Source organism: Electrona antarctica (genome assembly GCF_951216825.1).
Source record: "Electrona antarctica genome assembly, chromosome: 15".
NCBI classification, from domain to species: domain Eukaryota; kingdom Metazoa; phylum Chordata; class Actinopteri; order Myctophiformes; family Myctophidae; genus Electrona; species Electrona antarctica.
Window position 1 is genome coordinate 23,270,808 of NC_136796.1, and position 25,000 is coordinate 23,295,807.

Here is a 25,000-nt window from a genome sequence, read left to right on the forward strand (position 1 = left end):
AAGCATTTTTGGGGGTCCCCAGACAAAAACCCCTGCCTTAAACAATGTGGATCATTGGCTTCCTTTAAAACAGGCCTGAAAATCCATCTTTCAGGAGACGAAAAGGGGAGATAAACTCACTTTTCCTATAAAAAGGTGAAGGCATTCACTGTAGGCAGATTTGTCTTCTACTTTCTACTTTCATAGTGTTCTATATTTGTTGATGATATGGATTTTGGTGTAATTTTTGTGCTATGTTTATGAGTTGAATACATAGGAGGACCACAATGTATTCAATCAATAACTCAATCAAAAGCTCCATGTGAAATGCGAGTGGACGGACAGCAGACTCACGTGTCTTGGCCTTGCCGGCGAGGGCGTCGCTGGTGCCGGTGGTGTAGGAGGCGATGACCTTCACGCTGTAGTCTGTCCCACTCAGCAGGTTGACGATCAGCATAGTGCTGACGTCTTCACCCACAAACGTCTCCAGTGCCGGACCAGGAGCTGTGGAGTGTGGTGGGACGGGGTTAATGTCTGGGGGTGGAGGCAGTGGTGGAAAAAACCTATTCACGTGTTTTACTTAAGAAAAAGTATGAATACTGCAATATACAAGTTAAAGTCCTGTATTCAAAATGTACTTGAGTACATTGTGTAGAATGTTCCATTTCAAAATGTGTAAACAATCTTTTGAAAATAGCCGATCTACAAGCTCACAATGCGTAACTGAAGTTTGTGTGTGTGTGTGTGTGTGTGTGTGTGTGTGTGTGTGTGTGTGTGTGTGTGTGTGTGTGTGTGTGCACGCGTGCGTGTGTGTGTGTGCGCACGTGCGTGCGTGCGTGCATGCATGCGTGCGTGAGTGCGTGCGTGCGTGCGTGCGTGCGTGCGTGTACACCACTGTAGTCTGCTTGTGCATGTACATTGTACAGGTGAGGTGTAGGTCTATACTGTATATATATATATACACATAGTAGGTGTATGGGTGTTATTTACCAGACACCGGCTGGTACACAACCCTGTAGCCCATCGTGGGAGACGGAGGAACATCCCAGCTGATCCTGAACCTGTTGTACCATTCATCTGACACGCGCAGGTTCCTCGGAGCCGACAGAGGCACTGTGCACGGGCATAGACAGAGAAGGAGAGAGAGACAGACAGAGAGTATTAGGGGAGGCACTGTGCACGGGCATAGACAGAGAAGGAGAGAGAGACACAGACAGAGAGTATTAGGGGAGGGCCAGGGAGATAAGGAAAGAAGGAGGGCAGGCGGGAAATGTCAGGGAGATAGGGATGGCAGGGGGAGGTCAGAGAGAGAGAGAGAGAGAGAGAGAGAGAGAGAGAGAGAGAGAGAGAGAGAGAGAGAGAGAGAGAGAGAGAGAGAGAGGGAGGGGGGATTAAAAGTTTAGACATTTAACAGACTTTTAGCAGGATCAGAGTAGGCATGATCCGCAGTCAACAAATGCAATGCCCCAAAGAAATGATACACCGGGTAGACATCAAACCTAGCTTCTGAGAGTGTGAAATTTGAGGGGGGAATTGGGAGGTAGAGAGAGAAACAAGGGAGACAACAAGATGAAGTGAAAAGTGGAGATGGAGGCATACAATATGAATCGCTGAGTCATTTCAGAGTTGAAGAGCAGAGGAGCGAATGAAAGGAAGCAAATAAAAAAAGAAACCAAAAATAGAACAGAACAGAGGGCTGGAGTGAACAGGAGAGCACAAGAGAGACAACAAACAAATACGAGAAAAGCAGGTCAAAATCCACACGAGGAAATAAACAGTCAAAACAGAGCGAAAAGGGGAAAATATATTATCTGTGAGACAGATGATTGATGATGTACCTGCATATTTCACATAAATTGGCTTATGACAGGTGAACAAGTTAGACACTCAATGTAAGTTGAGTGATCAACGTGCAATTCTACACAATAACTTGGGATGTTGGACTACAGTATGGAAGGTTTGGGTCTTTGTGGTTTATTGAGATAGTCCACATAGAGCAAGATTCAGGGAAACAGGAGGGGGGGGGGGGGGGGGGGGGGGGGACAGGTGCAATGCATCCGGTCCATGAGTCCAGATCCAAACCCAGGACGTCACATTTAGTTGCATGCCCATTATGTTGTGTGCACAAAGACAGCTTGAGCCATTGGAGCATCCAAGCATTGTACACCGCCTGTCTGCATTTTTCTGCATCCCCCACCATATCATGGGTTTCAAATCCCCAGCTAATGAGTGTGGATATTCTATCCATCTTAACTGCCCCTTTGGCATCCACTGTTGCAATGCTGTCATTCTCTTGACATGTTCTCCTATAATTCTCAGAATTACTGTATGTGAATCACCGCACATGAGTTCACATCCCAAGTTTTTGTAGTCTGTCATAGTATGCTGGCTAAGTGGCTATTCTGTCATATACACCTCAAAATACCCAAATAATACGTCAATATTGTCTGTCATTTCTTTGGCCATGCCTCATCAACCATCAATTGAAACCTTCATGGCAATTTCATGAAGGGCTGCTTGGCATACATGTCTACTATAGTTGCCAAAAATAGCTCTCAACACGTTGTGCCATGGTGGGTTGTGTGTTTATAGATCGGCCACTTTCGGTGAGCGACACCGGCACGCAACTGCATACAAATTCAGCTTAAGGTTCGGCTTCCCTATATTGCACTCCTCTTCCATCACATCATTCCTCTCTAAACCCCCAGCAGTCCTACAGCATCTACACACTCTTTACGCCACCTCCCTCTGAGTAATGTCCTCACCCCTCAGCCCCACGAGCTGCGAGGAACCATCAATTTAATGTAACCCCGTAGGTTCAAATCCCAAGATTATAGAGGCGGATCTGTCACATTATCTATCTTCACTTCCCATTCTGGTTCGCCTAGAAAAACCCAGCTCACCCTCACTACTCTCGTTGCTATTCCTCTCCCAACGACCGCCTCATTACTCACTCGCTAACAATGACGGGGAGACCATCATCGTCCCGTCCCCCCCATAATGTGACTCCATAGGTTCAAATCCCCTGATTGCGCTCACTGCTCTGTCGCATTATCCCTTCCTCGATTCCCCGGCTAAAATCCCCCCCAATCATCCTCTCTCTACATCGGCTGTCATCCGTCCCTCAGTGATCGGCTCATCCCTCACTTGCTAACAGGCGTCATCCATCACGGCCGGGCTGCCTGTGGCCTGCCGTTTCGGAGCAGACAATGTCATTAGTGCCTGCTAATGTGTGTGTGATGCGTTGCACGGAGGGAGGGAGGCGAGACTGGCGAGGGCAGAAAAGATGAAGGAGAATGTAAATGTGACTTCCCTGCTGAATATGTGATGTTTGTTTTGGGAATGCAGGATGAGGTGGTGGAGGCAGAGGAATTCATTAGCATCTACAGTAAAGGCGCATCATTCAATTTCCTTACTCATCTTACTTATCTTACTTACTTATCTCATTGTTGGGACTAGACCTGTACGTGCCCGTCACAGTCGGCCACCGGCCTACCTGTACTTGGGAACGATGCAACTTGGGAACCTAATGATATACATTGCCATAGCACCCGTTTTAACTGTCAGCCGGTGTCCCACATGGAGATCTGTGCCTGTGTGTGTGTGTGAAGCATAGAGTATATAAAAGGATAGAGACTGAATTGGCGCGAAGCTCCGCCCCCCCAGCTATTCATGTCAGTGGAAGTTGCTCAGTGGCGTTTTGAAGCACCCGGAAGACTGCCGGAAGTCCCTCCTCCGGACCTCAAATTTGAGGTCCGGGGTGACGTTGGAGTGATGGTCCTACATCACGACACAATGTTAAAGCCCAGCTGCACGGGGTTTCCCGGTCATGAATCCACGGGTCCGCCTGTAGTCCCTCCTCCTACCACTAGGGCCCAGAGCTTCAACGTTGAATAGCCTCACTGGCCCCTTGGTGTGAAGACTGCAAACTGAAAAGTGTACTTGGCAATCAATTGGGCCCACTGGCAGAGCCTGATTGGTTGAGCCTCAATTGACTGCACAGGTGAAAGAGTTGGCCTCATTAGGCCCACTGGCAGAGCCTGGCCCAGGTGAAAGGAATTGGCCTCATTAGGCCCACTGGCAGAGCCTGACCAGAGCCTTTTGTGGTGGTTCTGGAGAACCGTGGGTCCGACCGACTCGATACCTAGCACTGCACTCCCTGTGGGGGTGTGGAATGCGTGTGTCGAATGTGAAGTCGGTGGGTCAAACGGTTCTCGAGTTACGTGCATTACAACCGCACACGCACACACACACACACACACACACACACACACACACACACACACACACACACACACACACACACACACACACACACACACACACACACACAGAGACGTGGCGCATTTATAGTGGGATAAGTCTGGTACAGCTGGTATTTGACTATATATGGTATCCCATAATATCCTACCATATTTTTCCAAAAACTGTAGCAGCCCAGGCGTTTAATATGCAACATCGATTTGGACCCTGAGCGTTTAAAAGGAACTAGCCGTCTATTTGTTATCTTTTATTTATTTTTGCACCGGCCATTATTTGGTCACTCATATTTTTAGTGCAAAATTATAAGGTATGTCACAACCAAACCTTTTTGGTCATGCACCCCCTGTTACCTCCTGACCTAGCTGATGCACCCTCCCACATGGAAATAAAATTTGCATAAGCTATATATTTCCTATACAGTATATACACATATGCACATGAACCTGAATATGGCATATATATGCAGCATAGGCTATATTCTGCATATATATTGGCATAATATGTTAAAACCATAGCACCACCATTATCCTTTTCATGTCGCGCACCCCCTAGAAGTCGCTCGTGCACCAGAAGGGGTGCACGCACCACAGTTTGGGAACCACTGAGGTATGGTATAGTCCTACACAAGTGTTTTGTCTTTTGATTTAATATTGAGAGAGAGCACATCAACACCCCCGTAGGTTGAACCCACGGGGGTGGTGATGTTGTTCAATGTGTGCTCAATGTGTTGCTTAGCCTTTTTTGCTTAATTGATAAAATAACAGCTGCATCTAATATATCCCTATATATATCCCAGCTGTAGTAGGCTATGTCAACTTTATCTTTGAATGTTCTGTCGCTCTGTTTCCTAAATGCGCCCCCACTCTCTCTCTGCTTGGATTAATGGTGAGTGGTGCGCTGCAAGCTCACAACGCGCTGCAGACACGACACTTAGAGCGTGTAGATCTTCTTTTTTCATTCAACAAAATATAAATGAGGTTCACTAAGTTTGCAAATACATTTTTGCGCATCGCAAAAAATATATATAAATCCAAAAATTCAATATGGAGCGCCCTGACCCATGATGTCATCTATATGACATCATAGTACTTAGGTCTGGCCTGGACTCCATATTTTGGCATGCCTTACATGGAACTTCATGGGCATAAAAGGGTTTGATGGGTACAACGGGTACTCTGACCACGGGTACAATGGGTATCCCACTTGCATGGTCCCCGAGTAGACCAATCCCGGAATCTCAACAAGGAGTTATGAAATGTACTTTCTCACACCAGCCGTTAATGCTTGTGCCAAAAAAACTGTTGGCACAGGAAAATTCATTAGAACTTGCTATAAGACAAAATAGACGTGATGGAGCTATGCAGTGGAATACCTTGCAGCTTCCCATTAAAACTATCCACATTATGTTAGATAAACTATCCACATTATGTTAGATGTTAAAGGCACTATTAAAGGGCCAATTCTGCAGCTATCCCCGTTTCCCCCTCCACACACACACACATGCACACACATGCACACACTTGTGCACGCACGCACACACACATCAAATCAATAGTTCCCACTGGTAGATGAATTCCTCTGTTTTCCCAGAGAAAGCTAATTTAGAGCTTATTGAATGATGGACTTTCTCTTGTTGGCCTGTCTTTAACCTCAACTTCTCTATGTGCGCACGTGCGCACGCACGCACGCACGCACGCACGCACGCACGCACGCACGCACGCACGCACGCACGCACACACGCACGCACGCACACACACAGCAAGGCAGCTTGAACAAGATAAATAATCAACATCGTTTCTCGTATGACTGAACTTCTACTGTTAGTTTTTCTTTATAATGAGGGGTTTGGTTCGTTAGACAGTTTGTAAACCTGTGTGGGTGATATCATTTGTAGTTGGTTCTTTTCCGTTCTTTAACAAGACAAAAACATGAGCTGGAGCTTGACTTGTACACACAAACACAATGCATGAATGCATACACAGTAAACACATCAATTTACTTCACTTTTCTCCCTCAGCAAGATGTTATTTTACTAACAATTTCCATTATTCATTAATTATTAAGTATTCATAACATTCATTATTATTATTATAATTATTATAATAACAATAATAATAATAATAATAATAATAATTATTATTATTATTATTATTATTATTATTATTATTATTATTATTATATTCCATTTGTGATTTCAGTTTGACTTCACTTATTTTGTGCAGTACTTCATTCTTCATCCACCCCTTTCTGATTCTCTGTGGCACAGGAATGTCACTTCCTTCCTTCCTTCCTTCCTTCCTTCCTTCCTTCCTTCCTTCCTTCCTACCTTCCTTCCTTCCTTCCTTCCTTCCTTCCTTCCTTCCTTCCTTCAATACTTGCTTTCCTCTCTTTTCCTTCCCTGACATACCGTACTTTCCTCTCCTTTCCTTCCCTGACATACCGTATGACAGTAACCTGTGAGACCCATACAGCACAACGCTATATCTCAGATCACCAAGTAAATGTCAGTCCACCAGTGGACACTGCTTCTTTTACTGTGAGATTGCTTTTTTTTTCTCAATAGCACATTCGCAGACAGAGGGACTAGAATGGGGGGAGAGAGAGTGAGAGATTTCAAGGTGATATTTCTGCAGACGAGAATTTCATAGTTCCTCACCTGAACCATATATCAATTTATTTTACATCTAACACATGGTGGGTGGCAATGGAGTAGGGTAGATAGATAGCCCCAGTGTGTGACGGGGTCAGAGAAGAAGGCTATGACTGGAAGGTTGTAGGTTTCCAGTTTCACTGGGCAGTGGAAGAGTATGAGAAAGGCTCTTTGAGTCTTTGCCACAGCTTTCCAATAGTCGAAGGCTGTGATTGTACATGGCAGCCCATTATAAAATGATATGAGGCAAAACTGAAGGTATCCTGCTCGGTCAACCTTCCCTGGATCATCGAGATATTATTTGTGTTAAGAAGGGGCAGGTCCCCTTGTTGAGTACCCTAACATTGTCAATGAATATATTTGAGTATGGATGAAAGAATGAAAGAGTAAGTAAACGAAGAAATGAATAAATGAACTGCTCCAAAGAAAGAGTATGAAATGTCAAAAGGCTGTTCTTACGTGTGCGTCCCACTCGTGTCACACTGGGTCCATCCGTGTCTTGGTACACAGGTGTGACTGTCACTTTGTACTCCGTGTCCGAAAGGAGAGGCTGCAACAGCAGGCTGGTTTGGCCAGTAGGAACTGTCCTCTGGAATGGAAAAGACAATAGTAGATAATAGATAATAGTTGGTTACCGGTATTTCTATAGCGCTTTTATCCAAAGCAATATTACATAGATTGTGCATTACATTCACCCATTCACACACACATTCATACACCGATGGCGGAGGAAACCATGCAAGGCACCAACCTGCACATCGGGAGCAATTAGGGGTTCAGAGTCTTGCACAAGGACACTTCGACACTACTGTAACTCTCGGGGAGACCGAAATCAAACTGGGAACCTTGCGGTTCCCATCCAGCCACTCTATCTCTGAGCCACTGCCGGCCATTATCTCAATTATCACACACACACGATATGTTTTATATCTCATTTAGGTAATGTCATGACACATACAACACTCATGAAGTCATACATGATGTGAAAATAATAGTTTACAAAGGTGACATTGGCTCGGTGCAGGCCATGACACTTTAGAAAGGAGAAAACAAGACTAAGGGCCCTATTTTGGGCCAACGGGGGTTGGCGTGAAGCAGCTGGATTGGCGTGAAGCATGCTGCGTGGTTGAGGCGAAGTGGCGTGTTTTCTGTATTTTGGGGACTCGCTGTGCATGTGCCAGTGTGGGAGAATAGGTGCAATAGTGTGTTGGCAAATCAACACTACAATTTTTGTAGCAGGAAAGGCAGACTAGGGAAGACTAGTGTGTGGAGGCACACCCAGACAGATCAGATGTCTCACACAAAACCACACTCGCTTTATGCTCGTCTGTTTCATGCTGGAACACGTATTTTAACATGTTTTAATGCATTCTCACTCACACAACAGTGATTAAATCCAAAACTGTTGGCATCCGACATGCACTGAGAATATTGAAGGCAGGCCTAAAAGGCTTGACAATAGATGGATTATTACACTGTGTAATGTCATGTTCCGTATCAATGATTTGGGTTCAAATCATTGAACCCAAATATTTTTAACCCATTAAAACCATTTCAGATTTTTACGTTGGCTATTCAAAAATAGCAGATCAACTCAGCTTGTATACATCTGCTATTTTTGAACATTTTAGAAAAAACTCTTGAAAGTGTGTACTGATTTAGAAGGCAGAAGGAGCATGTACACAGCTAGAGAATCCAGCAGACTCCTCACAGATTTGTGCCTTTAGTCCAGTGTACTGGTAGCATGCTCAGAGCATACCAGCCCCATACAATGTGTGTCATGGACAGGTCACACAGACGGGTACACACACACACCAACACCAAAAATGACTGCACGGGGTCAAATATGTACGTAGTATGTCCACTTGGACATCACTGCGCAAAAAGCATGGAATACTCCCGTTAAACTTTCCAACAAACTCCGGTAAACTCCCGAATTGTACCATCACACCTGTATATTACCGTATATTACTGTATGCCTGCTAAACTTGAGGTTTACGGGCAAATCTAGTGCCCATAATTGCCCGTTAACTCCTCTTTTCACGCATTGCGTACTACGTAAAAGCAGACTGAAATCGGACCCTGAGCTTTATTTTACTAGACCGGTGCCCGGCTGTAGAGCACTGAGTCGGTAACGATGGAAGTTGCAGATCCATGCTCCACCCGGCTATGCAATACCTGTTGTACCCGTGTCAGAGTACCCGTTCCACCCATCTGTCTGTGTCCCTTTTATGCCCATATATGGAGATTTCTGTATCTGTCTCTCTGTGTCCCTTTATTCCGATATATGGAGTTCTGTGTCAGGCATGCCCAAATAGACGAAAATTAAAGCCTGGGTACCGAGGCGAGCCCAAATATGAAGTGTTGTGATGTCAGAACAGGCCAGCCCCATAATAGGGGTGATCAGGTCCAGAGCCCGGGCAGAGGCTTTTGTGCTGTTTCTGGACAACCGACGGACTCGACACCGGGCATTGCACTCCCTGTGGTGGTGTGAAGCGCTTCTGTCGAATTTGAAGTCGGTGGGGCGAACGGTTCTCGAGTTACGTGGATTACAGACGTACAGAGATTTGGTGCATTTATAGTTAGATAAGATATGACGTTGTGTGCAGAAGTCATTTGTGGACGCCGTCCAACCACAAAATTGGGTGATTAAGAATGGAGTGAATTAACTTGTTTGACGGAGAAACACTTCTCATAAAACCAGTGACATTTGTATTTGCTGAATATATTAACTCCCTATACTGTATATCATTTTACATCATCTGCTCTTGGTCTGTCGTTGATGACTCTGCAACTCCCACACGAGGACGCATCAGTTTCGTGGGGAGAAATTACATTTACATCAGCAGTATGCTGTTGCGCTGAGCACTGCTCTTAAAGGCAATGAAAAGCAAGTGTTTCATTAGTCATGATTGAATCCACCTGCAACACACCCACTGATAATATATTCAGCCTAATGCAGCCCACATCGTCACTTTGCTGTGCCTATTACTCAGAGCTTCTACAGTCCAGAAAATACTAAAAGTTCATGCTGGTTCACCCGTTCCCCCAAAATAACCCTAAGAGTCTCATTCACAGGAGTGGTGACAGATCTGCCAGGCTCTGTCATTATTGATTATTTGCATTGACAGGATTTGACGCAATGAATGCTTTACACGTCAACTTGTCATCTTGTCAAATGCAATAGATGAAAAAGTTCAATAAATGTGTAAATATCAGAAAAGCAAGTCATAGTCATCCATGCACACAGTAGAGCGTATTCTAAGGACGTGATACTTCCAGCAGGGAAGCTGGAAGTACCCTTACTAAAAACACGTCCCAAACTCTTCTCCCTTCTGGCTCCAAAACTGTGGAATGCACTTCCCGTTGCAGTCAAAACTGCAGCATCACTCCCAATCTTCCGCCGTAGTCTGAAAACCCACCTTTTCAGACTCCATCATGGCCCGTAGCACTTATCCTACCCCCTTAGATAGCACTTTTTGTAGACTTACGTAGATAGTATTTGATACAGACTTATAGCATGTTATGTAGACAGCACTAGAATTGCATTGTATGTAGTCATAGCACTTCATAGTACAAACATATGTATAGCATAGTATAGTACATATATATAGTTTATATGTATAGTTTCATTATATAGATATTCCACTGTTACGTTCTTAGCTTACGCATGTTTCATGATAAATACTTTTTATATATGTGATGTATTGCCATGTTCTTGCTTAGTGTAAATCGCTCTGGATTAAGAGCGTCTGCTAAATGCCTAAATTGATATTTCCTGCAATTAGATTCTGAGCCACTTTTGTGTCCCCCTGTCAGATAAGGAGGATGGACTCTGGCAACCGACCAAGTTCCCTTGGTAAGATAGAAGTTCAGCTGGGAGTGATAGTGACTGCACTGACGTGGCAGGTCTGGAGGTCAGGAGATTAATTGTGTCTAAGTAGTTTCTCTGTCAGTCAATTAGCGTGCTAAAGGGGAAGAGTTACTCAACTACTCTGTCCCTGCTAACTCACTCAGGTTCTAAACGTATGTTCACCCCCTGCTGCCCTGCTGTCCTACATATTACAGCCAAGCAGTTGAAGAAATTGAAGATTAAGCTTTAACCTTTATTTTATTAAATATACGCAGTGATGTATACGTAATATAAGCAGTGGTGTAATGGTGATTTTTTTTTCGTATGCCGATTTGTGCTGTTTATGTGTTGTTTCTGGATACAGACTAGCCTCGCTTCTATCTATCGTATGGACGCTTCCCTGTCGCTATGTAACGGTTGCGTCCGCTATGGTGGGCCATTCAAATGTTTCCCCTCCATTCACTCGCATTATAAGCACGATATTTAGTAGCGTTTATCTCAGAATTTAGGCTCCATCCGCAGTGACTATACAGGACGTCGATGTTAGGAGCTCAGAAAAGAATATATTAGCGTTTCTGACGAAACTGATGGAGGCACGATAATGGCCGATTACTACTTCCGACTTTCCTGGTGTTTCAATCTAAATGTCTGGGCGGGGCACATTTAGATCTCTCAACTACTTAGTAATAATAATAATGGATTGCATTTTTATAGCGCTTTTATATGCACTACGTGCCTACTCAAAGCGCTTACAATGGTCCATTCATTCATACATTGGGAGGTGAAGCGGCGAACAGTTGACGCCAGCGTCCTCGCTTCCCACATTCACACACCAATGGTGGCAACCACTGGAGGCAATGCAGGGTTCCGTGTCTTGCCTAAGGACACTTCGACATGTGGACACTAGGAGGAGCCGGGATTCGAACCGCCGACCCATGGATCATTGGACGACCTGCTCTACCTCCTGAGCCACAGCCGTACTCTACACACTACAGTCCGCCTCATCCTACCTCTTTCACCATGCAGCTCTTGTCGGCTTCATCCCATGTTTATTATTGCTTTTCATTTTAGACTCTCTGTTCCATCTCTCTTGCCCTTTCATTTGCTCAGCTCCCCTTCTCTCTCTCTCCGACCTGCCACTTTGTCTCTATCTCTGCCTGTCTCTTTTCTTTGGCCGAAAACATTCTGTTTTTCCTGCATTCACACTTCCATTTCACACTTTCCATGTCTCCTTTTTCCATCCTTTCCTCCTCACCCATGTACCTGACTCTCCCTGTCTTCCTGCATGCATCTGCCTCTCACTCTCAAAGCTGGACATAGGAGGGGCTAGCGCACATCAAAAATAGGTAGGCAAAAACATTAAGAAAAAAAAGAGAAACGCACCGTACAGACTTGTTATTCAGGCAGTCCAACACATTGGGTCGTGGCAAATCAATTTTGGCCTGCCCTGATGAAAATAGCAGCAATCCTCTAAAAAACAGCCCAGCTGGAACCAGCCAGGCTGAACAAGACCAACCATCTACTTTCTGAATGTGAACGCTGACTCATAAAGTATTTATGCGCTTCTGAAAGCCAATTTACTTTTGGACGGGATACGCCTGTGGCCTGAGAATGTTAAGTTTGATCCCTGTGAGACAGGGAGTACAAGGCTGGAACTCGGAGGACTCCAGAAGGATAAGTCAAGGTACACAAATATCTAACGTTATTACACAAGACCTTTTTTTATACCACATTGTGAATTGTGAGTTATTAGTATTAGTATATATTAGTATTATTGTTGTCTTGCTAGCCTAATATCAGACTGAAGTGAAGTAAGTGTGTGCGTGCGTGTGTGCATGCGTGCGTGCGTGCGTGCGTGCGTGCGTGCGTGCGTGCGTGCGTGCGTGCGTGCGTGTGTGTGTGTGTGTGTGTGTGTGCACGCATGTGTGCGCGTTGCTGACACTCTAACAACCCCTAGGCAATCACCACCTTAAAATTCCATTTTACTTTTTAGAAATGATGTACAATACCTGATACAGAATCCTACATAATTAAGGCTCTGTAAGGGCACCCTCCCAGACAATACCTAAGTATCACTACCCTTATACCCCCCCATCTAGCGCTTCAGATTCATTTTTAATGGTCAGAAAAACCGTCCAACCTAGCTATTATTATCGAGTTAAGCTGTTGCCGTGAGGCTCTATATAGCAGGAAAAAGCCCTGTGTCTAAAGAAAGTTGTCACGTTAAAGGATCTGGGACTGTTTTAACTCTCCAGTGATTCAGTTTTTCTTCTTTCTTTTTTCGTTTTCACTTGCTGGAACTAGATTGTGCTGCCAAGCCATTATGGCCATAACCCAGTTAGCCGGAGAGAACAATATTTGTTGCCAGGCAACATTGGTTTATCTGACCTTTTATCAGAATATTGGGCAACTAATGGGACTTCTGTGAATTCTTGTGTCACAGCCCTGTTTGAATTGGTATGTGTACAGCAATGAACACCCCAAAAAGCTCAGTCACTACGAGTTAGCTTCACCTACCTGCCTACCTTCAAGTGCCTTTTAAATTGTATAACTTTGTGGGATGAGTTTCGATGAATTTGCTGATAATCATAGTGGTATGAGTTACTGTATGCATTTGTTTATGTATGTAAAACGTTTTGCCCTTAGTAGACCCAGCTTTTGTTCACAAAATTAAAATCTCAAGCATTTGTGCACTCAAAAAGTGCCCTAAACTTTTTGAGTGCACAAATGCTTGAGATTTTAATGATTAAAACATGGCTGTTGCCAGCAGTCAAACAATTCTCAATTCATTATCGTGAACAAATACCACTCAAGCATGGATTAGTTTTTCTGCAATGTTTGTGCATCCTTGCTGATGTTGTTGTAAACAAAACATAGCATACTGTAATAACTGTAGAGGAGAACAAACTGGAGCCTCCTTTATTAAGTTGTAATACAAATAAATAATGACTGACTTTTCGATGGTACTACATCTTCCTTATGACTCTGAGGTAGATGCAGTAGCATCGAAACGCCATTCATTATTTATATGTATTACCACATTAATAAAATTGTCCGAGCTGCTTCAGTGTGTTCTCTTCTACAATTGCATGTTGTCCTGCTCCTGTGACGCACCAGGCTTGCCTCGTTTGGCTGAGGCGCGGCAGCCTTTCTTCTCATAGAATAATAACTGTGTGACCCCTCTGTCCAATCCTTAGCTATTGATAGCTAGTCAGGTAAGTAATTAGGTACCGTATGCTGTTTGAGAAGAAGTGACTCGAGAAAGAAGCCACACCAGCTGTTGCCCAGCTGCCGTATCAACCAACTAGGAGCAATCCCTGCACAGTCCCTCCGAGTTATGGGATCTAAACCGCCGATAGGCCTGTCCCGCGACATTCGAACCCACCCGGGTTATGCTTATAACCATGCCCTGCTTCTGTACATTAGTAATATGATTTAGGCCTAGATTTTAATCATTACTTAGTTTATTCTATTTTATTTTTTAGTTGAGGTCATGAATTATGGTGTTTTTAACGGAGCCATTGCAATATAATTTTGTTCTGCTCTGCATCTCTGATGTAAATTGATGAATGAAAATAAAGAGGAACTCAGCTGTGTCTAACATTTTTGCACAATCTTTCTCCGCATTGACCTAATGGATATAGCGGTCTTTATATATACTTCACCAAAAACACCAATTCATGCAAATATTTTCAACAACAACCCAACTTTGCACTTTCGAGATGCGTAGTTTGTCCAGCACTACACTGTTTCAGTAAAGTACCACCCACTCTCCCATTCCTAACAAGCTCATTTAAATTCAAGATTTTTGTCAGCTAAATTCCAATGGAGAGTCTATGGAGATGATGTGGTCAATGTTCACTAATACTGTTATCCAAGTTGACAACAAAATGACAGTATGCACTCAAGAAGGTGGCAGCAGAAATGCAACACAGTAAAAAAAGAAAATCTGTCCATATTTACCATGTACCATGCAGTTTATATCCATAATCATGCACCCATTTGACCTGCAGATTCACAGACCACTGAACAGCCTGTACGGAAAATATCTATAAGATAATACTGTGTGTATGTATATAGCCTGCCAAAATGAATAGCAGGCAGACTCTTCACATACTAGAGCATGTCTGAAATAAATATTAGAGCTGAAATCGACATATATAGTCCACAGAAGTGAACCTTTCAAGCCTGTTTTCTCAACTCTATGCTATGCTATGATTCCCTGCTTTCATATGACATGAAAAAACGAAAATTAAAAAGAAATCCAATGGCAGTCCATTATAATTCATAACAAAATGTGACTGCAGTCAATACCAAGCTACACTCACTTTTGAAATTAAAAGAGGCAGTGAAGCAAGCTTGCCAGTTGTTGTTTTTTTTCCCTTTCTTTCTTCTGAGACACCTAACTAGTTGCCGTTGTCTCTGCGGTGAGCTCGACAATTCATAAGCAAATGGCAATGCCAGACACAACCCACAGCTGTTCCCAATTAGATAAGGCATCTCATTTAACGAGCCAATAGTTTGAGCAGCAGGACACTTGATTCCATGAAGAAGCCCCCGTCCAGCCCTCTGGACGCGGTGAGATGGGATTATTGTTCTGAGCTGTGCGCTCACGCCCGCCCGCCCGCCCGCCCACGCGCACACACACACACACACAAACACACACACCACATGAATTCACACTTGCAAAAGAAGAAAAAAATCTGTGTCCATGCGCACATTTCAAAAGAGCCGCATGCATAATGAAACGCACATTTCAGACATTCTGTGTCATTGTTTGAAATGTCTTGTTTGAATGCTCTGTCTGTCTGTCCATCTGTCTGTCTACTCTCCTCACCACTCTCTCTGCATTCCTCCCTCCAATTCCATCGACTGAAGGCCGTCCATTGTTCCCACCTATGCTCTCTCCGTCTCACCTCCTCTCAGTCTAGTCCTGCCCATCCATCCACCCCTCCAAAGTCTGGAGATTTGTTGTGGTTTGTTATTCTCTCTCTCACTCCCCCAACCTCTCTACTATATCATCTCTTCTAAGACTCTATAGTCTGGCCCTGCGCTCATTATTCTCTCTCTCTGCATCTGCCTTCCTCAACTTCCTCTCTCTCTGTTGCTCATAGTCAGAAGGACAGCCATTGTTGTCATCGCTCTCTACAGTACCTCTTCCCTACATCAGTCCAGTCATCAGTTCCCTATGTCCTCCTCACTGTTTCTCCATCCGTCCATCCCTCTCTCTGTCCAGAGAGACTTTCATGTGCCATCATAATTTCCTCTCTCCAACGCTTTCTGTCCCTCTGCTCTGTCAGATTACAGTCTGAAGGACTGATTTTACTCAATCTCTCTCTCCCTGCTTCTGTTCATTCCACAGGGTCTGAAGGCCAGTCCATTTTTTCATCTGTCTCTCTCTTCACCAACCCCTTCTCTCCTTTTCATTTCTCCGGGTCTCTCTCCTGTCTCTGTACTTTCTTTGACTGAGACTCCTGAGTCCAAAGCACTGTCATTCTAAAGTGAAAGTGTATCCTTACTCCCCTTCTCTCATCTGTTGCTCTGTGTTTGCTGAGGGCCCGACAATGTGTTCATGGCGCTTTCTCCGTCCCCCTCGCTCCTCTCCATTTCCACAATCCTCCCTCCCCCTCTCTCTGTTTCTCTCCGTCTTGATCTCTGTTGAGATTGACAGTGGTGGTGAAGGTCCATCGTGATTGTTGTCATTCTTTCTCTCTGAAGGTCTATTGTCTTTCTATTCCTCTCCAGGCTGTCCTCTCTTCCTCCACCTCCCTATTTCGTCACATTTTTCACATTTCTCTGCCTCTACATTTCTTTCTATTTATCTGCACACATAAGTTCACATGAGTACCATGCGTGCGCGAGCACGCACGCACGCACGCACGCACGCACGCACGCACGCACGCACGCACGCACGCACGCACGCACGCACGCACGCACGCACGCACGCACGCACGCACGCACGCACGCACGCACGCACGCACGCACGCACGCACGCACGCACTCTCTCTCTCTGTGTGTACCGTCTCCTCGGCGCGGTCTCCCCTGGACGTGATGTAGGTCAGGCGGTAGTGTCGCACGTTCTTGGTGTTGGCCATCTGCCAGGACACCTGCAGGCTGAACGTGGTCTCGTCCCCAATCTGCATGTTCTTCACCCCATACTTAGGAGCTGGAGAGGAGGGGATTTCCCGTCAGAAATATAAACAGAAACACAACGGAAATCTAATAATCTAATTCTGGATGGCAGAAGAACGAAGGAATGAAGTTCCCGGTGTTCAGTGGGTATTACATTTTCAAATCTATAGATCGGCTATTCTTGGTATTCATATACTGTAGTATAGGGGGTTAAGTGCTTAATTACATTACAATAATACAAATGAAAAGTGAACAAGAAGTGTGAGGATGTAAGAACTGAGGGACCGTAGACACAGAAGAGAGGTGATGATAAAGAGATGATGTAACATTATTAGCATTAGCATTACGCTACTCCTGTATATTTAGTTTACATACTGTACGAACAGCCTTCATACAGTACATTAGTACATTCACATAAAGTCATGAAGGATTGACCTACCTGCTGTAGTCGTTGTGGTGGTAGCAATAGTAATTGTTCTGGCAACTAAAAGTAAAGCAGAAAAGCAAACATGTCATTGAAGTGACTGAATTAAGTTAAATAACTAGTACAGTGCACTTTTTTCATATGGAAATGTTTTGGAACTATAGCTTAGTGATAGGTTTTCACAATTTGTCAGCTCAAATAAATACATCTTTGGAAAAGTAATTCATACATTGAATGATACAGTATTCAGTTATCTAACAAATGATTGACACCTGCCTTCAGCCGTGACACTGTTGTGGCACCAATCATTCAGTTAAATGCTTGATGTGTAATTAACGAGTAATTGTTAATTAACTGAATAATAATTAATTAACCCATTAACCCATTAAAGCAGGAAAGCATACTGATTTAGAAGGCCTCAGGTCTAAAGGTCCTTGCAGACTGAGCGCGTTTTTTCGGAAAAACGGCGGAAGAATCTGAAAAACGCATCAGTGTGCAGACAGTAGACACCTTTAATGGATGAAATAATAGGCTGAGTGGCTGACTGGGTAGCATTAATAGTATACACATGCATGTTTTACCAGTGGACTCTACGATGAAGACTTCGTCACTCTCCGACTCGTCACCGTAGATGGCAGTCAGGGTGACCTCGTACTCTGTAGAGGGTCTGAGTCCTGTTAACAGGTACCTGTTGAGGTTCCCATTCACTAAAGACTGGCCAGGAGACACAGAAACATAGCTGTTTAGGTTCCCATTCACTAAAGACTGGCTAGGAAAGACAGGTTCCCATTCACTAAAGACTGGCCAGGAGACACAGAAACATAGCTGTTGAGGTTTTTTTTAGACCTACTTACAGACAGACAGACAGACAGACAGACAGACAGACAGACAGACAGACAGACAGACAGACAGACAGACAGACAGTTAAAACACCACACAGACCAGAAGGCAACTTCAAAGCTGTGAAAGCATTATCTTAAAACAGCTTTGTAGTAATAAGCATTTGTCGCTTCGTAAAAGCTATCTTGATTGGACGGGTTTGTAACAGTGATTGTAATTTGATGGCTTTGTAACTACAATTATTTTTTAACATTGATCTTACAGTAACTGTAGTGTACATATTGTTAAAACACACACATAGGTCTGGACAAACAACCTATAGATGGCACACACACACACACACACACACACACACACACACACACACACACACACACACACACACACACACACACACACACACACACACACACACACACACACACACACACACACACACACACACACACACACACACACACACACACACACACACGTCCCAATACCTCCTTGGCGTCACCTCCCTTGGTGGGAGTCCATGTAAGTTTGTAGAGCACCACGTCAGAGGCCGCGTGTTTCCACGACACCCGGAAGCTCTCTGTGGAGATGTCACTGCTTTTCAGGTCCAATGGGTCTGGAACAGGCTCTACGCACACACACGCACACACGCACAGCGCACGCACGCACACGCACACGCACACACACACACACACACACACACACACACACACACACACACACACACACACACACTTTACAAAACGAAGCAAACAAAAATATTGAAAATGTAATGGGATCCAGAAGTGTTTTTTCATGAAGTCCTACTTGTAGTGAAGCTCTCGGTCAGGGGCTCGGCCTGGCCCTCGTCGTAGACAGCAAAGATGGCCACCGTGTACTCCGTCAGAGAGGTCAGGTTCCTCAGCATCCACGTGGTCACTCGGCCAACATCCACCTGTGTGCAGAGAGACGTGATCACGACAGCTGCTTAAAACCCACAGATAGTCACGATCATTCAGACTCACAGACACCCATCTTCTGCCACTGTGTCTAGCGATGTCACCATTACAACATTTCAATTGAAGATTAATTGCCATGCAAATAATTCCGATTAACAATTTAATTGTGTTTATGGCATTGATAATTGGGAGTGGGACATTGTGAATGAAAATGTAATTTCAATTTGCCTTTTTAGGCTTCGTAAAAAAAATGCACAGGGCATATATAACAAATAACTTACAGGTAAGTATACAAAGAAATTACTGACAAATGTAATAATTGTATACTTAAATTTGACAAATAGCTGATCTACAAGCTTATAGGGTGTCGCACTTAGCCTGGCTAATAAGCCAGACTCAAATCACACTGTCGTGTGGTATTTGAGTCTGGAGATGCTGTGTATGGATCTTGTTTTCCGGGGGGCGGGTTCAAACATTTTCTCTTTGACGCAATTGGTCAGAGCTACTGTCAGTCAAAGGTCTCAAGCATTGAACGTCACTGTACCAAAGCCCGCCCATATTGCATACCGTGTCCCGATTGGCCACACCAGTTCTCTGGTGTAGGAAATGGGCGTACTATTGAGCCTCTCCAGACCGTAATCCGCCGGCAGGCAATTTATTTTTTGCCAACGGCTGATTCGGTCTGGCTTATTAGCCAGGCTATGTCGCACTGCCCATTTCTGCAATTTTTTTAAAATGTTTGAAAATGTATGAAAGTCTTTTCAACATGGAAACGATTATGATTATGCAAAAATAATTGCTATAAAATGATACGTAGCTATTTGTGAGTTATCTGACTGAACTCAATAATTGCAGTTTGGCGATTATGTAATAATTGTGACAGGCCTAACTGTGTGTGGCAGTGTACTGTAAATCTGAGGTTTTGCTTGGCATCCACATCTTAACGTTCTCTTTGAAGTCATAAGCTAGCATGCGGTATCACAACGTTCTGCTATGTAAGCAGTTGGTAGTCTGTGGCCCACTGGTGGAGAAACACACATGGTCTACATAACCTTGGCTCTTATTGACGGAGAGGCCTGTGGTTGTGCGGATCCTCTCTCCAGTGGTCCATAATAACTTTGTTCCACAGTGGGTGAATCCTACTGTGTTTTCTGTACATTCACACTGCTGTTTTTTGACAGCACCTGTCTAAACAAGCATGTGTTTGACATTTTCATTTTAGGAATTTCTCTCTTGTCTGATAGTGTCCTAGAATGTAGGCAAGTAGGGGAAGGGTATCGGTGCGTTTTCTGACAAGACATCTGACAAGATTGTATCGGCATTTGATGGACACACTTTGATCATATTTAATTTTCAAATTGCAATGCATGCATAATTATCCTATCTTACCCAGCTTACCCAATAAAACACTGAGGGAACACTGAGGAAGATCCAGCAGGATCGAAACATTGAAGCAATGAACAATAACAAGTAGAGTTAAGAAAAAAAACTGTGTTGAGGACTTTTAAATATATAATATTTTTCTCAATTTAGTCAGTAATTCTCAATGTGCACTGCAGGTGTCCTAGAAAGTCCTACTTTCACTGCCAACCCCCACTGTTTGTCTGGAGAGGGTGTAGACTACCATGTGCCTCTTCCGATACACGTTCAGACAAAAGATCCGTGATGAGATGAAACCGTGCTTGTCACAAAGAGCCAAGTTGAAACTTGCAACCACTTTCAGCAGAAAACTGTGGTCCCCAAAACAGAGGTTTGCAACATTCTAAAACTGAACATTCCACATCAAGGCGAGGAACATGGACCATTTCCGTAGCATGTTCTTTTTCTCTCTCCCTCTCTCTGCGGTGGGTGTGTAAAAAAAGGCCAGACCCACACATCACTGTGTGAATTTGTGCATGCGGATAGAGATGGAGGTGAATCAGGGTGAATGACCAAAAAACCTTTGATTCTGTGAAAATTTGGATATTGAATTATACGAGCGCATTTTTAATTCACTAATAAATTCATTATTAATTTATAATTTGTTAAGACCTCCATATTATTATGGTCAATGCCTGTGTGAAAAGTGGGTGTGATTGGTGCAGGCGGTGAGGAGATACGGTGGTGTTTCTGACACACATTCAGACATTCAGACAGACATTGACTGAATTATAGTATGATGATATGATGATATACTACATTTAATAAATACACGTTATGGTCATGATTCACCAGGATCCTGGATGGCATCATTCTAAATGTTTTTGTAAATCTCCCTGAGAAAAATGAATGGGCGATTTTTCAGTGGAACCAGAAAACCACGCACACTGCTATGCCCTATTGGCTTCTTGTGTGTGTGTCCTCTCACCTCGTTGGTCTGTATTCCGTCAGTCTTGACGTACATGACGCGGTAGCTGTTGACCTTCCGGGAGGCGGAGTCCCAGTTCAGGCGGGCGGAGCTGTGGTCCACGTCAGAGAAACGAAGGTTCCTCGCTGGACTCAACGGCACTAGACGGGAGGGGGGGGGGGGGTCAGAGGACAGGTTAGCACATACACACACACACACACACACGCACACACACACACACCTGGTCCCAGGTCAGCGCAGTAGCCTGTTTTAATTATGCATTGGACAGAATTTCATTACCTTCCTCAGCCTCCCGAAGGCCACACTTAAACTCTCTGGTTCACACTGAGGCACCTTCTCTCTCCCTTTGTATGTCTTTCCTGTTCGGCCTCTCTCTCTCTTGCTTCTCTCTCTTCCTCAGTCTGTCGCTGTGTCCCTGTCCGTTACTCTCCCTTCACTATCAAATCTTTCAATTTTTACCTCACTATGTCTCCCATTAACTTTTAACCCCTTCTGCCTCATCCTCTCTCTATCTCTCTCTCTCCATCTCCCTTCCTGCAAGTTAATTCACCAGAGGGAATCTGATATATTTTTTTAAAAGCTTAAGGAACTTTTTTGCTTAGAATTACAGATCTGTTTTGTCTTCTTCTTTTCCCCTCCTCCACCACAACTGTGCCCACACTGCATTCACCTCAATTATAAGTGGGGTCAGGGAGACAGACTGCAGACTCAGAGAGAGAAGGATGCTGCGTCTAGGATCACATTGGGGTCAACACGGGACATGGAATGGGGAAATGGAAAAGTTTAGAGATAGCAGAGAGGGGTGCTTTTTTTTTTTGCTGATTTCTTTATTTTTACAAGTTTGCCTGGGTTCATTCCAAGTGTATTTTAGAAGCCCGGGGACTGGAACAGAACTGGCTCAGATAAGAGTTAAGGTGTGAAAGCAAATAAGTGTCAGAGTCGACTTCCAACGTGAGATACTGTACGAAATCTGATGCAGACTTTTAGGGGAATTAATGGAAAGCACAAAAGGAAGCCAGTTTACAGAACCTTTCTGTCCCCGCTTGAAGAAATGATAACTCTTTTCACACACTGTCTGCATTTCAGACTTGAATCATGAACTTCAGATATTCTTTCCTTTCACCTACGGCAATGAAAGAAATGAGCTCTTTATGTGTCTGCGATGAGACTGGAGATATCGACAAGTCCATTGCCCTTCTTGATGTCCTTCTGAGGGAAGACGTAATTTCGTAGTAAAATATCAACAGTGTGAATAAATTGGACACATTCTCCGTATTCATTTAAACCAATTACTGCCACTTGTTTAATCTCCAGCCTGACAAAATAACAGTTTACCTAACTGTTTCCATACTGGGTTTGCTAGGTCTACAGATGTCAGATGGTGCAGTATTATCAGTAAGCTGAAACTCCCAGAATTCCAGAATCCTTTTGAGGGGTTTTGAGGGTTTGTAGCACAAATGGCGTAGCATTTCCTGAATTGTAAAGGAGAGCTTTTCATTCATTGCAATGATTTCAGCCTAATTTGTATAAAAGTATAGATTGCTTATATGTTGTTTTGAATTACATAATTTTGTGCTGCAAGCCCTCGGTTTATAGAGGTGTGTGTGTGTGTGTGTGTGTGTGTGTGTGTGTGTTGCCATGCTCTGCTTGGATGAACAAATGTATTGATTAATACAGACCTCTCAGGCATGCTGCCCTTGCCAGCTCACACTGCCAACCTAAACACGTTCTCTCTCTCTCTCTCTCTCTCTCTCTCTCTCTCTCTCTCTCTCTCTCTCTGTATGCTCTTTCTGACTTGGATTCCTAGGGCTCTACCCTAGATGTTCCATGAACACATACTGTAAACATGCCTGGACTTACAGCTGTACCGACCTAGGTTCTTAGAAGACAAAAAAAATGAACGGTATCCTGTACAGATGGATGAATACAGGAATGAATGAACGAGTGAAGCATAGATAAGTATAGACGCTCCGGCTCAAAGCTCCTGTGTCATACCAAGTTACAAAACAAGTCTAAACTTACAGATTCAACCCCCTCTAGCTCTTCAAAAGAGGTCTCATAAAACCTTAATTAGCGAGCTGGGTGGGGGCCGCCCTACCAGGGCATCAAAAAATTGAGAGAGAGAAGGAAAAAAAAAACATCCTCACAGTGAAACATAATTAGAAATGCTGAACCGCGCGAGTTGGCAGCCGGCGCCGTGCAATGTGCTTGGTGAGCGGCACGTGCCAGGTCGCTTTTATTGGGGCTCAGAAAAACAGCGTGTCATGGCTTGAGAAAACACACCCCATTGTTAACAAGCAGCAATGCTAGTTTGGTTAAAGTTTCATCTCCTTTTTTTTGCAGATTTCTTTTTTGGGGAAAAAGTATGTGCATGCATTTTCATGAAGGTTGGCAATATGTGGGAAGGACGGATGGACCGAGAGACAGAACGAAAGCGTAGATTATTAGATATATGATTAATGTCTGACAGACAACTTGTATCTCCATACTGTATGCCAACTTTTCATGTTTTTTGCAATTTGCTACCTGGACACTAGCCTGGTGAACCACTCCCCTTTGAAATCACATTGCATTTGAATACATTTCAAGAGGGAGTGGTTAATCAGGCTACCTGGACACATGCTTTTTACACTCATTTGGAAAGATTTTGAAACTAAATTGTTTAGGTGTGTCTGCAGGTTCCATAATATAATATCGTTGCTGTCGGGAGGAAACCACCTAACTCCATTTTTGAGGTTTTTGATTTTATTGCTATTGAACACCCATCTGTGTGTTGGTTAAAAGTGGTAAAAAGCGCTTCAGACAAAACCTCTTAACTCCATTGGACCCTCAAACTGTCTGCTAAAGCAACTAACTCCAACACGTCTCCCCTTCTCATGGAAGTAATTGACAATATATAAAGTCACAACACCAACTTTGATGAGGCGGTATTGCTTTGTTTTAAAATATAAAAAATATAAGGTTTTCTTCATTTCCTGAAAAATATATATTTTTAATTTCCTGAAAATTGAACATTTTGGAGTTAAGTGGTTTCTTCCCAACAGCAAAGACATCATATAACATAGTTATATAAAAAATGCATCCATTGAAAAATGTGTTATTTTTTCCATTTCGTGAAAATGTAGGGTTTTCGTACAAGCCTTCCATCCGACAGGGTCAATATGGTAATTGTTTCATAACTTCAATTGAGAACGCCAGTCAGCCCAGCGCTCATACATACGGGCAGCGCGGGAGCACCAGTCAGCCCAGCACTCATACATACGGGCAGCGCGGGAGCGCCAGTCAGCCCAGCACTCATACATACGGGCAGCGCGGGAGCGCCAGTCAGCCCAGCACTCATACATACGGGCAGCGCGGGAGCACCAGTCAGCCCAGCGCTCATACATACGGGCAGCGCGGGAGCGCCAGTCAGCCCAGCACTCATACATACGGGCAGCGCGGGAGCACCAGTCAGCCCAGCACTCATACATACGGGCAGCGCGGGAGCACCAGTCAGCCCAGCACTCATACATACGGGCAGCGCGGGAGCGCCAGTCAGCCCAGCGCTCATACATACGGGCAGCGCGGGAGCGCCAGT

General features: G+C 44.1%; 1 protein-coding gene across 2 annotated transcripts in view; it reads right to left on the bottom strand.

Annotated features, from left to right (window-relative positions):
• The window catches only part of LOC306938278 (collagen alpha-1(XIV) chain-like), a 164,550-nt gene that overhangs the window by 52,029 nt on the left and 87,521 nt on the right, over window positions 1–25,000 (bottom strand). For both annotated transcript variants that reach the window (XM_079522375.1, XM_079522374.1), the window contains exons 14-22: window positions 21,424–21,563; window positions 18,946–19,072; window positions 18,627–18,766; window positions 17,883–18,015; window positions 17,317–17,361; window positions 16,766–16,911; window positions 7,352–7,481; window positions 970–1,092; window positions 334–483 (exon numbers count right to left, since the gene is read on the bottom strand). In XM_079522375.1, the coding sequence (XP_079378501.1) occupies window positions 334–483; window positions 970–1,092; window positions 7,352–7,481; window positions 16,766–16,911; window positions 17,317–17,361; window positions 17,883–18,015; window positions 18,627–18,766; window positions 18,946–19,072; window positions 21,424–21,563 (1,134 nt within the window). The remainder of the gene's footprint in view (window positions 1–333; window positions 484–969; window positions 1,093–7,351; window positions 7,482–16,765; window positions 16,912–17,316; window positions 17,362–17,882; window positions 18,016–18,626; window positions 18,767–18,945; window positions 19,073–21,423; window positions 21,564–25,000) is intronic.